This window comes from Gopherus flavomarginatus, chromosome 2, assembly GCF_025201925.1.
Source record: "Gopherus flavomarginatus isolate rGopFla2 chromosome 2, rGopFla2.mat.asm, whole genome shotgun sequence".
NCBI lineage: Eukaryota > Metazoa > Chordata > Testudines > Testudinidae > Gopherus > Gopherus flavomarginatus.
This window is the reverse complement of record NC_066618.1, coordinates 279,574,321-279,590,986: the sequence shown is the minus strand read 5'-3', so window position 1 is coordinate 279,590,986 and position 16,666 is coordinate 279,574,321. Positions and strand designations below refer to the sequence as shown.

The 16,666-nt window shown below is 42.1% G+C and overlaps 1 protein-coding gene across 1 annotated transcript in view; it reads right to left on the bottom strand.

The window, feature by feature from the left end:
* Positions 1–16,666, bottom strand: part of FAM91A1 (family with sequence similarity 91 member A1) — a 58,295-nt gene that overhangs the window by 37,704 nt on the left and 3,925 nt on the right. The window contains exons 2-7 of the mRNA XM_050940791.1: positions 14,637–14,721; positions 13,257–13,408; positions 12,100–12,157; positions 7,098–7,165; positions 5,109–5,222; positions 3,874–3,964 (exon numbers count right to left, since the gene is read on the bottom strand). Of these exons, the coding sequence (XP_050796748.1) occupies positions 3,874–3,964; positions 5,109–5,222; positions 7,098–7,165; positions 12,100–12,157; positions 13,257–13,408; positions 14,637–14,721 (568 nt within the window). The remainder of the gene's footprint in view (positions 1–3,873; positions 3,965–5,108; positions 5,223–7,097; positions 7,166–12,099; positions 12,158–13,256; positions 13,409–14,636; positions 14,722–16,666) is intronic.

Here is a 16,666-nt window from a genome sequence, read left to right as displayed (position 1 = left end):
AACAGGGCATAGAAAGAAGGGTGACCAGAAATTGAGGTAACCAGGTTTATTGCAGAAACAATCTTGGTGCCAATCACGCAGTTAATTGTGCAGCATAAAAATAACTATGGAGAGGGATTTCAAAAGGCAAGACCCAGACAGAGAGTACATTTCAACATAACTTGACAGCACTGACCGTTAACTCTAAGCATTGTATCATGAGCAAATAAAGCACAAACCTTGATCACCCAGTGTACTAGGTGTCTGATTTATTGCCTTTTGTTTATCTCTGACCGTAGGCCAGAGAGCTTATCTACTCCCTGTTCAGTACAGCAGAAAGGACACTATCAGCACTCAATTTTTAAATGTGTGTGTTTTTATTTAACTCCTTATTCTTGTGTCAAAGTGTTTTATTTAGCCCAAGACATGATATTTGAGGCTAACTACCTCACAAGTTAACACCTCCAAGAGTTACTCTTAACTATTTGGCACTGAAAATATTATGAGAAACAGTAGAAATTTTCACAAGTAAATTGCCAAGTCAACAGCCAACCAGGCAAGCAAGCTTGATAAGACACAGTTTTAGCACAATAGGGATTGAGTTGCAATTGTACATCATATTTTAGTAATACAGACTTAACTAACTGAGTTCAGACTGGACTCCTGGCTATGTTAGGAATCGCATTGCCTTCTAAAAATAAAGATACACAAAATATATAATGGACTACACACTGACAAGCCTGCACAGAGAAGGTAGCAACATATACCCAGACAGACTGTTAAGTGCATGTAGTGCAAGACAGCCTGTTGTCATAGGCCAGGAGGACACATGGCAAGCTGACATAACCCAAAGTGGTGTGCTTTTTACTCCTTTCTCCAGGTGCCATGTTCATTGCTGGTGAAGGCTCTCACTTGCTGCGTATGACAGCATATACACAACAGATTTTAGGCCAACCAAACCCTTTTCCTCATAAAAGCCCATCCCATTGGTGATCCACATCTGTTTTTTCCACCCATGAGACAGGGCAGGATCCCTCTGCACACCCACATTGGGCACACTGCTATTTGAACATTGAGTTTGCACCCTTTTCTTTCATCAGGTACAGGCAGCATTTAGCCCTAAATACCTTGAAGGGTCACTGTCGAGCATTTTCATATTTTTTGTTTTTCTTAAACCCACTACTGTTCTTACATCTACTCAGAAGCTTGAAATTAATCTCCCTCACTCTTTCTACAGGTTTTGTCCTGTTCCATTTAACAAACACTTAATTTCTTCCTGCTCTTCCTATGGGGAATATACAGTACAGATCTGCTTCATTTGCTATCTTGTTTCCTATCAGCAGCATGAATGCCACCAATGATTTGGGTACAGACAGCCCAGGGAAAAGGGTTTGTTAGTCAGCTTGGGCTCCCTCTGCTGGCATGACTTGACTCAAAATATTATTGTTTCTACAAGAACAATGGAGACATACACACACAGGTTCTCACCAACAGAGTGGTAGATCTTTGGGAAATCAACAAGAGATTGTCCTCACCAGATCATAATATTCTTAAGAGTCCCATGTTTGCTATCTAACAGTGCTCGTCAGAACAGAATCAACTACTATTTTAAAAGCTCTCCCCTCCCCAAATAGTATACATTTGATGAACAATAGTAAATTGAAACAATGTCTCTCTCATTTGGGTCAACACAACCTTGAGGTCTAGAAATTGCAAAGTATGACTTTTTTTTTTTTTTTAAAGATGTCTCTGTGGGAAAGTCACTGTATCATTTCAAATAGAAATAGAGCGACAGCTGCCAAAATAAATATATACCCGCTAAGAATCAGTGTTACACTATTAGGAAACATTATTTATAGGTTATTTCCTCCACTTTTGTTTTATTCCATAATATTTTCCTTCAATTCTTATCTGTACTAAATGCTTCAGCCTCCTATGTTCCTTTTATTCCTAGGCCTGGTCTACATTATGGGGTTAGGTCGAATTTAGCGGCTTTAGGTCGATTTTAAAATGAATGTGTCCACACAACCAACCCCATTCCGTCGACTTAAAGGGCTCTTAAAATCGACTTCTGTACTCCTCCCTTGACGAGGGGATTAGCGCTAAAATCGACCTTGCTGGATCAAATTTGGGGTAGTGTGGACACAAATCGACAGTACTGGCCTCTGGGAGCTATCCCAGAGTGCTCCAATGTGACTGCTCTGGACAGCACTTCGAACTCCGATGCACTAGCCAGGTACACAGGAAAAGCTCCAGGAACTTTTGAATTTAATTTCCTTTTTGGTCAGCATGGCGAACTCAGCAGCACTCAGCAATACAGGTGACCATGCAGTCCCTCCAGAATCATAGAGCGTAGAATGTTTCTACGCTCCCCCTATCATCTTTGTCCTTGAGCTTATCGCAGATTAGAAGGCGAAAAAACGCACTCACAATGACATGTTTTCCAAGCTCATGCAGTCCTCCCGCACTGACAGGGCACAGCTTAATGCATGGAAGCATTCAGTGGCAGAAGCCAGGAAGGAATTAAATGAGCGCGAAGAGCCCAAGAACGCAGGGGGGAGGCTCCAGGCATGCAGCCACTCCACTCCAGAGGATGGCCCAAGCAACAGAAGGCTGTCATTCAAACAGTTTGATTTTTAGTGTGGCTACAATAAGCCATGTGGCTGTGTCCTTCCCTCCTCCCCCACCTCACCCGGTCTACCTTGTCCGTTATCTCATTTTTTTTTAATTAAGAAAGAAAGAAAGAATGCATGGTTTCAAAACAATAGTTACTTTATTTCGAAGGGGGGGAGAGTGGTTGGCTTTAGCAGGGGTCGGCAACCTTTCAGAAATGGTGTGCTGAGTCTTCATTTATTCACTCTAATTTAAGGTTTCGCGTGCCAGTAATACATTTTAACGTTTTAGAAGGTTTCTTTCTAGGTCTATAATATGTAACTAAACTATTGTCATATGTAAAGTAAATAAGGTTTTTAAGATGTTTAAGAAGCTTCAGTTAAAATTAAATTGAAATGCAGAGCACCCCGGACCAGTGGCCTGGACCCGGGCAGTGTGAGTGCCACTGAAATCAGCTTGCGTGCCGCCTTCGGCACTCGTGCCATAGGTTGCCTACCCCTGGCTTATACGGAATTAAAATCAACAAAGGGGGTGCGTTTGCATCAAGGAGAAACACACACAACTGTCACACTGTAGCCTGGCCAGTCATGAAACTGGTTTTCAAAGCCTCTCTGATGCGCAGCGTGCCTTGCTGTGCTCTTTTAATCGCCCTGGTGTCTGGCTGCTCAAAATTGGACACCAGGCGATTTGCCTCAACCTCCCACCCTACCATAAACGTCTCCCTATTACTCTCACAGATATTACGGAGCACACAGCAAGCAGCAGTAACAATGGGAATGCTGGTTGCACTGAGATCTGACCTAGTCAGCAAACGGAGTCAGCGAGCTTTTAAAGTGCATGACGGTAAGCTGAGTGGGCTCCATGTTTGCCGTGGTATGGCGTCTGCATGGGTAACCCAGGAAAAAAGGTGTGATACGATTGACAGCTGTTGCTTTCACGGAGGGAGGGGCAACTGATGACATGTACCCAAAACCACCCGCAACAACGTTTTTGCCCCATCAGGCATTGGGAGCTTAACCCAGAATTCCAATGGGCGGCAGAGACTGCAGGAACTGTGGGATAGCTACCCATGGTGCACCGCTCCGTAAGTCAGTGCAAGCCACTGTAGTGAGGATGCACTCCACTGACTTTATGCGCTTAGTGAGGACATACACAACCGACTGTATAAAATCGATTTAATTTCGTAGTGTAGACATATCCCTAGTCTGAAATACTGGTCCTCAAATTTTTCCTCAATAAATTCTACAGTAGACAGAAATGCCACATTTGTTAGACACTTACTGTGAACTATATTGTAGTCTAGTGATCCAGCAAGCTGAGGACCTGAATCAATTATCTTATCAACAACAGATTTCTCAGATGTAGTACAAATCTATGTAAAAGAAAACATGTTAATTTCTAGTAAGATCTGTCTACACATTTTACATACAGTCATTCAGAATGAAAAGTTTTCAGCTTTAAAACAGTGAAAACTAATAAATGTATCTTTACACAAGGAAGTCAGTATATGAACCACAGATTTAAGCTTGCCATAGTTGTCTAGTTTGTTACTTTTATCTCTGCAGAAGTAACCTCATCACAAGATTACGCACATCTCTGGAAGCTGTTTTTAGTTTACTGCTTGCTCAATATTTAGCTAATAAAGTTCAGATTAAAATAGAGTTTTCAAAATTCACTGATGTTACAGTGCTCAGCTTTTAAGTAGGGGTGTGTATTTTCAATACAATTTATTTAACTATAACGGTTCTAAAACAGGTTAAGTTTCAGATCTAAATACAACACCTCTATTTAAATCAATTTATAGTTATGGGATTTTGGACTACAAATAAACTGTATCTGAAATGTACTAGATTCCATCCAAACACTCAATTTCTGCTTTGAACAACTGACAATCTAAATGAGACCAGCAACATAATATAGTTGTTTCTTAAGATATATGACTCATACAATTCATGGACATTCCTTCAGAGAAAAATGTATTTTGCAGTCATGCTGAAATAAGTTTCCTAATGCCATATAACCCAGAAGTCAGAATTCACAGGAAAAAAGAAAAAGTATACCAATTAAAAAAAAAAAAAATACCTTATCACTATTTCCATAAGAGATTCTACTACTGGGATCGGCAATCTTTGTCACGCAGCCCAGGCCAGTTTGTTTACCTGCAGCATCCACAGGTTCAGCCGATTGCAGCTCCCACTGGCCACAGTTCACCACTCCTGGCCAATGGGGGCTACAGGAAGTGGCACAGGCCGAGGGATATGCTGGCCACCCTACCCATTGCCGCCATTGGCCTGGGACGGCGAACTTTGGCCAGTGAAAGCCGCGATCGGACGAACCTGTGGATGCTGCAGGTAAACAAACCGGCCCAGCTCGCCAGGGGATTTCCCTGGCAAGTCATGTGCCAAAGGTTGCCGATCCCTGTTCTACTACATTAAGAGCTAAACAGCACAGGTTTGTAATTACTGAAAAAATGGGGGAAAATTAGCAGTGTCAAAATTTGGTTAAACACACAATACCTTTATGTCATCCTCTGTGATGTAGCCAGCCTGCACCACCCACCAGGCCTCTACAGCAATCTCCACTGGCTTTATTGGTAGCAGATCACGAGCAGTTTTCCTTCTGAAAAATTTCTGCAGTGGTACAGTCCATTTGAGATTTAACATATTAAATGTTAATGTTACCAGTTTCCTTTACACCATAAAAACAGCTACTTGTAAATGCTTACTCTCCAAGTACTTCATACTTAGGCATTAAACAAACACTGCAGGATACCTTGGGATATGGGAAAGCTGATGGGTTTTATTCCTAATCCCCTAAGGTCACTGAATGCACATGTGTATATCACACAGGGATACGGACTTGTTTTAAAAACAAACAAACAAAAAAAAAAACTCTCTCTCCACCCCAAACCAAATAAAAATGTGAAAATGAAAACAATCCATTTGTGTATTCAAGTCTGAGAGCATGAAGTCCAGGCCTGATCTATTAAAAGCACACTAGCATTTTACTAGCAAAAAAGCAGAGCCTGAAGATACAGGATAGCATACAACATATCAAATGCAGTGTTTTTGTAGGCAGAATTCGTTACATAATTAATAAGCAATGTATTGTAAGAACACGTATTCTGTTTATTTCTATCGACAAGCGATTACACTGTGTTCCAGGTGAGCATCATGTTACGAGCTACTATAAACTTCAGTTCATGAAAGAACAGCTAGAGGGTATTGTTGTATTGATATGGTTAAGATTACTCTTCTCACATTCTATAAAGCAGGCCCCTATCCTTTTTGTTTCCTTTAGCCTACACTACATCTCTTTTAACTTGGATACACAATCCTTTGGCCAAAGGCGCAATGCTGTAACTGAAGACAGAGCACTTCTGAATTATTTACTACATTCTTAAAAAGTATCAGAGGGGTAGCCGTGTTAGTCTGGATCTCTAAAAGCAGCAAAGAATCCTGTAGCACCTTATAGATTAACAGACCTTTTGGAGCATGAGCTTTCGTGGGTGAATACCCACTTTGTCAGATTCTTAAAAAGGAAATTATTGTTGCAAACTGAGCTTGTAAAAGGGCCAGATCATGCAGACATCAATAATGCGATTAATCTCAATGTCGCCAATGAAACTGATCATATACCAAAAAAAGGGCTGCATGATCAGACCCAACACTGCATCCTCAAACAACATGAGTAGTAAACAAACTAAACAGAATTTACGTTAACTACTCTGATTATAAGCTTTTGGAGGCATACACCAGAGCAAATACTGCCCTCAATTATATCAGTATAAATATGGAATAATTCCATCAATACCAATGGAATTACTTCAGATTTATACTAGTCAAAGGAGAATTTAGCCCCTTGTCTTTGTCTAGAGATGGCCTTAGACCAGTGGTTCTCAAAGCTGGTCAGGGAAAGCCCCGGCAGGCTGGGACGGTTTGTTTACCTGCCACATCCACAGGTTTGGCCAATCGCAGCTCCCACTGGCCACGGTTCCCCGCTCCCAGCCAATGGGGGCTGTGGGAAGCTGCACAGGTCGAGATATGTGCTGGCTGCCCTTCCCACAGCCCCCATTGTCCTGGAGCGGCGAACCACGGCCAATGGGAGCTGAGATTGGCAGAACATGTGGACGCGGGAGGTAAACAAACTGACCCGGCCTGCCAGGGGCTTTCCCTAAACAAGCGGAGGACCAGCTTTGAGAACCACTGCCTTAGACAAAATGTAGCACTGAATAAGTAGTAATAAGATAACACAAAGCTGGAGAAATTTTAATTTTTTTCTAATTTTATTTTTTTTGCTTTTTACCACAATTATCTAAGATATTTTAACAGCTTTGAAGAAACATACATATATCACTGTAGTATTGTTTGATTAACCATAATTTTACTAACAAAGCTTATGGCATCCTATCACCATCTAGAACAGTTTTGTCAAAATGGAGCCAGGCATGGAAGGCATGACCGACACTTAGAACAGATGGAAATAAAATTAAAAACAAAACTTACTTTTGATGACCTACACTGGTTCATTAGATCAATGTACTGGTTTCTTCCTATACCAAGAAGCCGTAGACCTGAAAAGTAAATGTTTGATTTTCCTTAGGAAAAAAGTCTATTCTTAACTGAAGATGTGAGAACATATTATTCTCATTTTTAAAAGTAGTTCTGAATCTCAAGAATGTTTTCAATACTTCCTTCTTTTTTCTAAAGAAATGGCACCAAAAATAGATCCTGCTAACTTCGATGGTAGCCACATCTCTGCCAAAGAGCAGAATTTGGCCCCATTCATTTCTTTTGCCCAGACTAAATTCATAGATTCCAAGGTCAGACGGGACCCACTGTGATCATCTAGTCTCACCTCCTACAAAACACAGGCCACTGAATTTCCCCAAGATAATCCCTAGAACAGATCTTTTTAAAAAAAATCACCCAATTTAAGATTTAAAAATTGTCTCTGATGGAGAATCCACCAAGATCCTTGGTAAATTGGTTGATTAATTAATGGTCATTGTCAAAAATTCACACCTTATTTCCAATCTGAATTTGTCTAGCTTCAGCTTCCAGACACTGAGTCATGTTACATATACAGTCTTTTCTGATATACTGAAGAGAGGATTATTAAATATTTGTTCCCCATATAGATACATATAGACTGTAAATCAACCTTAACTTTCTCTTTGTTAAGCTAAATAGATTGAGCTCTTTTGAATCTATCACTATACGGCATGTTTCCTAATGCTTTAATCATTTTTGTGGTTCTTCTCTGAACCCTCTCCAATTTTTCAACATCCTTCTTTAATTGTGGGCTGCTGGAATACTGGATACAGTATTCCAGCAGCTGTCACACCAGTGCCAAATACACAGGTAAAATGATCTCTCTACTCCTACGCAAGATTCCGCCATTTATGCATCCCAGGATCACATTAGTTCTTTTGGCCATAGCATCACTTGGGAGCTCATGTTCATGATTATTCATTATGACCCCCAAATCTTCTTCAGAGTCACTGCTTCCCAAGATAGAGTACATCCTGCAAGCACAGCCTACCTTCTTTGCTCATATATGTGTATATTTAGTCATATTAAAATGCATAATGTTTACTTGCAGCCAGTATGCCTATCCAGATTGCTCTGAACCAGTGACCTGTCCTCTTCATTATTTACCACTCCCCCAGTTTTTGTGTCATCTGAAAACTTTAACAGTGATGATTTTGTGTTTTCTTCCAGGTCATTGATAAACATGTTAAATAGCATAGGACCAAGAACCAATCCCTGTAAGACCCCACTTGAAACACACCCACTTGATGATGATTCCCTGTCATCTTACTATAATATAGTCAGAAGAAAAACACATGTAAACTAATTTTTTTTTCTTTATGACAAGAGTCACACACAGAGGGGAAAGAGTCACCAAGATCTGTCCAACATCTTCGTCACCTCAGCCTTACCTTCAGTCAGCTGGTAGTAACAACGATACCAATACCAGACAGTACTGAGTTAGCTTGATTTTTAAAAAGGCAAGACATTTAATAAGGCTGGACACTAAGAAGCAGAGCCAAAAGGTCACAGTGGCTTCCAATTAAAATGAACTTTTTTCTTGAACAAGGTCTCAATCCAGTGATCTTTACCCATATACACCATACCAATGAATTCAGTGTGATCACTTCCATGAGTAAGGTTACAATACTGGATCTCTTCTGAATAGTTACTTACAAAAAAGTTTGGTGTCTCTTGCTGAAAATTGCTGTAGTTGTTACCTCCTGCAGATCCTTACATTCATGAAAACAAACTTAAAGACTATGACAATAGCCAAAGGGCCACTACATATTTATCTATTCAGTTAGGAATCATTTTGAGTCACCTGTCCCTCGGAAATCAGGAAGACTTTATCCTAGTTCCTCCACCCACATTTTTCAGTAAGTCTAACAAGACCACTATGATGGGACGCACTCACCCCACGCTGGACAGAAAGGGGTTAATCCATTGTGGGCTGAGGAAGCCACACCTCCTTCACCCTACTGGGCATGCTCCAGGTGTACCAGTATGAAAGGGAGCAGCTCCGATCAGTTGGGGCTGACTGTTATGGAGGAAGGATGTATGCTGCCTGCTCCAGCCAAGGCTCGGTGGATGCCTGTGACCTTAGAAGCTGGAGATGCCACAGCCCAGGCGGACGCCAAGGCAACCGCAGAGGCCTTGCAGGGTTGGGCGGAAGGGCAGACCAGAGAATCTAGAGGTAATAGGGAAGCCCAGACCACAGCAGCAGGGACAATGGCAGGAAGCAGCCCAGGGGAATCCAACAGCAGACTGGTGAGTGAGCTGAAGCCTTGAGTCAGCATGTTTTGGTAGGAGTCTTTCCCCACTGACACAGTGGCCCGTGCTATGGCCACTACCAGGGTGCTGGGTGGGAGTCTGGTGTAGAGAGAGGGCCCGGACCCCCCTGCTGGGGAGGTGCAACACCTCCCCCTGTATCCAACATTGGCAATTAGGCCTTAGTGCCCTGCGAGAACGGGCAGATTTCCTGACTGGCCATTGGGCCTTACTGCTCTGCAAGGAGGGACCAGATTATTGACTTGGGCCACTAGGCCTTACTACCCTGCGAGAAGGGGCAGATTTCCTGACTCTGGCCATTAGACCTTACTGCCTTGCAAAAAAGGGGCAAAGTTATTGACTTGGGCCACTGCGCCTTACTGCTCTGTGAAAAGGGGAGGATTGATGGACACTGGTCCCTGGGGCCTTACTGCCCAGTGACATGGGTGAATTTATGGACTCCAACCACTAGGCTGTACTGCCCTGCTAAGGGCAAGCGTATGGACTCGGGCTGGGAGGCACCTATAGGTAAGATACATATGTCCCCCTCCCCCCTTTTTTCCCCTAAATGAGGCGGGCACATTCCCCACACACAGGACAGTGTTTCCCTAACCATGTCACAACCACAAAAAAGTGCCCTAACTCTCAAGTGTGGGTTCCCCCGTCCCAGAGGAGGACAAAAATTTAACACATAAAAATTAAAAATAATTCCAAGAAGGTAGTGGCTTAGAATTTACTTCCTGAAAAATTCTGCTTTTGCAAACACATTATGCTCTGTAAATGCTTCTTGAAATATATTTTAATTTCAGCAGCTACATGGTGTGCCCCAGTCAATGTTCTGTTCTTGTTGCATACAAGTGTGCCTCTCCATTCTCCCCTTGTTTATCTAAAGTACATATATAGGCTGGATTTTATTTTGAAATTCCCTCAGGCCTCAAAATTGCCGTCTTATATTTTACCTGCCATAATGATGTTCCCATTTACTGGCTTTGCTAGGGCTGGATTTCCAGTTTGATTTTTTTTAAATGGATATCCAATGGACCCAAATAGTTTCTTGTACCTTACAATGTAACCATATTTGGTATTTTTCTTGCCTTCCGGTTTCCTTTTTATTTAGGTATATGCAGACTGTACACCTTTTGGGCCTCAAATACAATATGTTTAAGTAACCTCCATGGTCTCTCACTTTTCTTAAATCCGTCTTTCTAAAGTTCAGCATCTCAGTGCTAGCTTTTGTTACAAAACTCCAATGAAGAAGTTTAACTTTATCACATATTAGTCACTTAGTGGCTGAACTACAATTGTTTCTCAAGTACTACACAGTTGTTGGTTTGAGACTAAATTAGGAGTCGCTTCTGTTTTTGAACTCCAAGCAATTCAGTGGTGCTGAAAAACTGCTTCTCTCAACTATCTCCCTATGTGACATATGTGCAGTTAATGTGATAGCTGAAGTCACCTATTCTTACTGTGTTATCGAATTGTGAACTCTCCCCCCTCCACCCACCCACAGAAGAAACGTATAGAGGTACAACAGGGAAGAAGGCAAAGGAAGCTATTAGGGAAATTTCTCAAGTTAGATTTTAGCACCCAAAACATGTCAATTGTCTTGTTCACTGGACTTTCCTTAGTCTGCCAAAGGGGCCAAGGTTCACCTTTCATTTCACTCCCCTTCCCTAATAATGCGACCCTTAGGGTACATGTTCACTGCAGAGTTAAGTCTGATGCCTACTCAGGTATTGCCCTTAGCCCCTCTCCCATCCACACACAAAACCTCTCACCTGAGTTTAGTGCTTTCAACCCAGGCTAGCTGGCAAGACTAGGGGTATGGGTTAGAGCTTGGGCTCCGCTTTCACTTGGGCTGACTTTACAGTGAGGATCACAGGCACCTACAGGGAAAAATTAGCAAGTGCTCCACACCCACTAGTAGCCAAGCCCCCGCTCCTTGCCTCCTTCTCCCCCCACCCTGAGCGCACCATGTCCCCGCTCCTCCCCCTCCCTCCCAGCACTTCCCCTCCTGCCCCCCCATCAACTACCAGCTGTTTGGTGGCACTTAGGACTTTCCGGGAGGGAGGGAGAGGAGCGGGGAGGGGTCACGCTCGGGGAGGAGGTGGAGAAGAGGCAGGACAGGGGTGGGGATTTGGGGGAAGGAGGAGGAATTGGGGTGGGAGGGGGTGTGGCTGGGTGGGAAAAGGTGGGATGAGGCAGGGACTTTGGGAAAGGGGTGGAATGGGGGTGGGGGAGGATGGTGCAGGGGCTGGAAGAGGTGGTGAAGGGCAGGACCAGGGGGGTCAAGCACCCACTGGGCAGAGGGGAAGTCGGTGCCTATGGTGAGGATACAAGCTAACTTGGGTCCTGATACACCTGCAGTTCCTTCCTACAATTCTCACACACCATGTGCCCAAAAGAAGGACAGACAAATTCTCCCACAATTCACTGGGAAAAGTCACAGAGCAGCCCAGACTACTGCAGCACAAAGAACCATGGATTATGTCCCCAGAAGTCCTATTAACGCAAGAATGCAGTACCAATAAAGACACCACACAGGATAACTCTGCATGAAGACACACCACGACTTCAAAACTACTACTTACAGGTTCTACACCTTTAAAAAGAAGCTGTGATGCAACTGAAGCCTTCAAACTGTTTTCAGAAGCTGCATTTATCTACCTCACTAAACAGAAGAATGCAGCCAGATAATACTTACAGTCAGCAGCAGTAAAGTTAGGCAATGAATCGTAGCTTTTTTCACTGTTCATTATATCCTTTAAAAAGCAACACACAGAAAAGAAGAAAAGCTCAATTTGTAGCAAGAAACACATTTTTGGACCAATGTAGTCCACTATTTGAGAAAGGGGCATTTAAAACCTAAAATAAAATGTACATTTTCTACATAACAATCTACCCCTCAAATTGAAGATAAGAATTTGACAAAGAAAATCTAGCCTGCTAAAATCAGTTAGCACTTCTGAGAGATCTGGCTTACTGTAAATGTGATGCAAGAACTGTATCAAAAATTATATGCTTACTATTAATGATGATCAGATCCCTTAAAGTTATATTATAAAAACCTCAGAAAGCCTGACAAGCAAATTACTAAGGGTCTAAGTCTATTTCCATTAAAGTCTGTAGTAAAACTGGAGAAGTTCATCCAAACAGAGGAAGAAAAAGGCACTAATGAAAGTATCTAATAGTAACAATTATCAATTTACTCTATATTAAACTGTATGCATCTTTTACTCAAAATGACAATATTACATGTACCGTACCCAAGAGAAATGACAGAAAGTTACCTGCAGAGCTGGTTGAGCACTTTTTGATGAAAAATGCCAATTCACCAAAACTGTAAAAGAGTCCGTTATGACAAATTTCTCATTCTGAACATTTTTTAGATGTTTCAAAGTTGTCAAAATGGACTGTTTTGACATTTACAGAATGAAAAGGTTCCATTTTTTTCAGGTTAGCATGACTGTTTTGAAATGCAAGTTAATCTGCTGTAAAAAAAAAGTTTAAAAGGTCATAACTGAAATAAAATGTTTTGATTCAATCTGAAATTTTGGGGATTTTCAGTTTGCAAAAAATTCTGAGTTTTCAATTGATTCAGGACTGGAAAACCATTTCCCATCCAACTGCTGTTGCCAATCCCTAGCTCTGCAGAGAGGTATTTGTGGGTAGGCCAAGTTGTGATTATCAGCACAATTCTGAAGAAGCTTTTCTTTATGCTGCTCATTAGCAGCAGCAGTCTCTCCAAAAGCAAACAGTAACAGTCATTTGACTGGCTGGCAGACATTACAATGCTACAAAAAGCACTTCTAGAAGTACAGAGCATGACATGTTTTGTTTTAATTCTGTTCCCAAACTCACCTCCATTATTCCTGTGTAATACGAAAACGGCGTTATCCTCAGGCCTTTTACCATGATGTCAGACAAATGGTAAGGGTACAGCATGAGATGATCTCTACTGTATTTTAACAGTTCCTCATAGTATTTTCGTTCTTCTTTCTTGACATGCTTAACTGGCGGGAAAAAAGGTCAGGCTAATATTCTGTTACACTGTTCTCTCAAAATGGTGCAGAGATTATATTTTTACATTTAAACTGCATGGCAACACACGAAAAAGGTTAGTAGTAAAATGGTATGAAATTGACTTAAGAAATAAAAGGGTGAGTTGATCCAAAGATGTTGAACACCAACTTCAGCTATTAACTTCTATAGGAGATGCAGGTTCTCAGAGCCTCTCAGGATCAGGTTGGAAATCAGAAAGATTACTCATGATAAGATTAGCTATTAAGCTACTGAATAATCTCCCAAGGAAATACATCTCTACCTCGATATAACGCTTTCTTTGGGAGCCAAAAAATCTTACTGTATTATAGGTGAAACTGCGTTATACTGAATTTGCTTTGATCCACGGGAGTGCACAGCCCCGCCCCACCGGAGCGCTGCTTTACCGCATTATATCTGAATTCGTGTTATATCGGGTCGTGTTATATCGAGGTAGAGGTGTAGTGAAAACTCAATGAGAGTAATTTAAAGCTAACTAGAACATAGCACTGAAGAATATATTGTATGGTGCAATCCTGCATTGTCAGCAATGATAGAATAATCTTATTGTTTGGTTTATTATGCATCTCACTTCTAAATGAGACATGCCATTCTGAAAGGAGAATGAAATATACGCTCATGTTCATGATTTAGAATGCCTGAAGTTACCAGTAAACCTCCTTTTCAAGCAGTGAGAGCTCTGTCCAATGCAGAAGAGAAAGTGAATCCAACCAGTGTGAATCCAATGAGAATTCTATGTCAAACAGCTTGGATCCCAGGTCTCATTCTTTGTACCTTTCTGAGCTCCTTCTAGAGGGACACTTCCTTTGACATCATGGCTGTAAGTTAGTTAAGTCCTCCATTAACAAGCCCTAACCTCACCTGACACACAGGAGACTAAGTCGGCTATCAGTAAGCTTCACTTGGAAATTTGCAAGGTCTGAAGGGTGCATTCCACAAAGAAGCCACTGCAATTAAGTGGATTTCAAAGTTAATTTACTTTTGGGGTTCTAGCACTGAAAGGGTGTTTTGCTGGGGTCTTTTTTAGTGGAAATTTCGAGGACTGAGTTGGTTCTGACAGGTCTGTAATAATTTCAGTGACATACTTTTGTAAGCTATTAAAGATCACAGTACACTCATACGAAGGTTTTATAAGTAGAGTCAGTTATCAAACTGAAGTTATCAGTCTTCCACACTCACCTAAGTTATTTCGGTATCGTAGCTGATTGCGGATACTATAGAGTACAACCTGCTTTTCATACTCCCTCTGAGAGTTTCCAAGACCCTATGAAACAAAATATAAATGTTATTGTAGTTGAATTGTATAATCCTTTGATTAAATCAGTGTGACTTGTACCACAGACAGGTATATTCTACTACCTGAATTAATGCAGGGTACCTTTGAACCATATTTTTCTAAGGCTACGTCTACACTACAGAACCTATGCTGGCATAGTCCCCACTGCAAACCGGCATACACTGGCAGAAAAACCTTTCTGTTGGTGTAAGAACATTACCTCCCCAAACAAAATTATCTATGCCACCAGAAGCCCTCTTCTGTCAGCATAGGTGCATCTACACTCAGAGTTTTGCTGGCACAGCTAAGTCAGTCAGGGATGTGGTTTTTTTTCACATCCCTGACCAAAATAGCTATATGCTAATATAAGTTTTAAATGTAGACAAGCTTAAGTGTTCTTACACCACTATACCGATCATGAGAAAAAAATCAAATCCTGAAAATAAGTCTGTATGGGCTACATATACTCATTAGGACCCAATCATGCAAAGTGTCAAGCATCTCATAAAGCGCTGAGCACTTGAATGAAGGGTGGTCAGCACCTTGCAGGATCAACTTCTTAGGCCATATCTACGCAAAGTTGCACAGAGTTTACTAAAGTGTGATATCAAACTGATTTAGTTAAACTAATGCAACTTTGGGTACATAGTTTGTAAGCCTGGTTTAAACCTGAATGTAAGAATGACCACATTAAGGTTTACACTCAGAAAAGAGGTGTGTTTTTCACTTATGTTTGCTAATATGTAAAAAGCCTAGTGTAGACCAGGCTGTAGTTTTAACATGTGCTAGCTGGTTAAAGTGTACCCTTGGCTTCCCCTTAGGCTTCACTTTGACCAACTAATACATATTAGAACTACAGTTTGCCTTGTCTACATTAGGATTTTAACAAATTAGCCAATGTCTTTTTTCCTTAATAAAGACATGGCCAAAATTACACCAATTTAACTCAGCTGGTTCAACATCACAACTTTAGTTAAACTGGTGCAAAACTTGTGTGTTTAGACAAGTCCTTAGTTAAACCAGTGCAAAGTCTAGTGTAGACACTAGAATTTAAGAATGGCTGTGATGAGGTGTACTAAACCCAAAGGCCCACTACTGGAGACCTCACAGTCCTACCACATCCTGCCCCAAAAAAAGAGCAGAAGAGGTGAGTCCTCCAAGAGGCTGAGAGAAGGACTGCATGGGAAGCAGTTAACTAGAACAGTGAGGCTGCAGGGAAGGAACCAGAGCCTAGCAACCTCATATGAAAGGAGCTGCTAAGCCTAAGTAGGTTCAGTTGCTGGCTGGAGCCAGAGGAGCATGAGTGGTGCTCCCGGCTCATTGCAGCAGTTCCAGGACCTGGACAGAGCAGTTGCCGGAAGGGACTGGGGGAGAAAGGAAGATGCTCCTGGCTGGCTGCTGGGACTCAAGCAAGACTTCAGCCCAAGGTAAGGGTGAAGCTGAACATGCTGGGACAATGAGGAAGTGGCCCACGGAACAGTAGCAGCAACCGGTTAAAGGGATGCAGCAGGTGACTGCCATTCGCAGGATGCCTGGGTTGGGACCTGGTGTAGTGGGTGGGCCCAGGTCCCCCAGCACCAGCCAGAGGGGAAGTGACTAAGTGTCTTGAGAAGGGAGTTTACATATGCCCTGGGAAGGTGCTGAAGACGCGAAAGGGATCAGTATGTATTTAACTTTAATACCCTAGATGGGGGATGAACTGAAAAAGCAACTCAGCTGGAGAGCGACGGTCAGTTCAGGCTCGCTACAGAATGAAGAGTCTCCAGGGAGGAAGCCTCGAGGCACTGCTCCATTCCAGAGAAGGAACTATTTGAGATCTAGCCCTGGAGTGGCTGTGGACACCAACCATGGTACTGGGATAGGCCTTTTTGGACTGACGAAGGTTTGAGCCCAGGGAGGCCTGCAGAAGACGAGCAAGGGTACTGTGATAGGC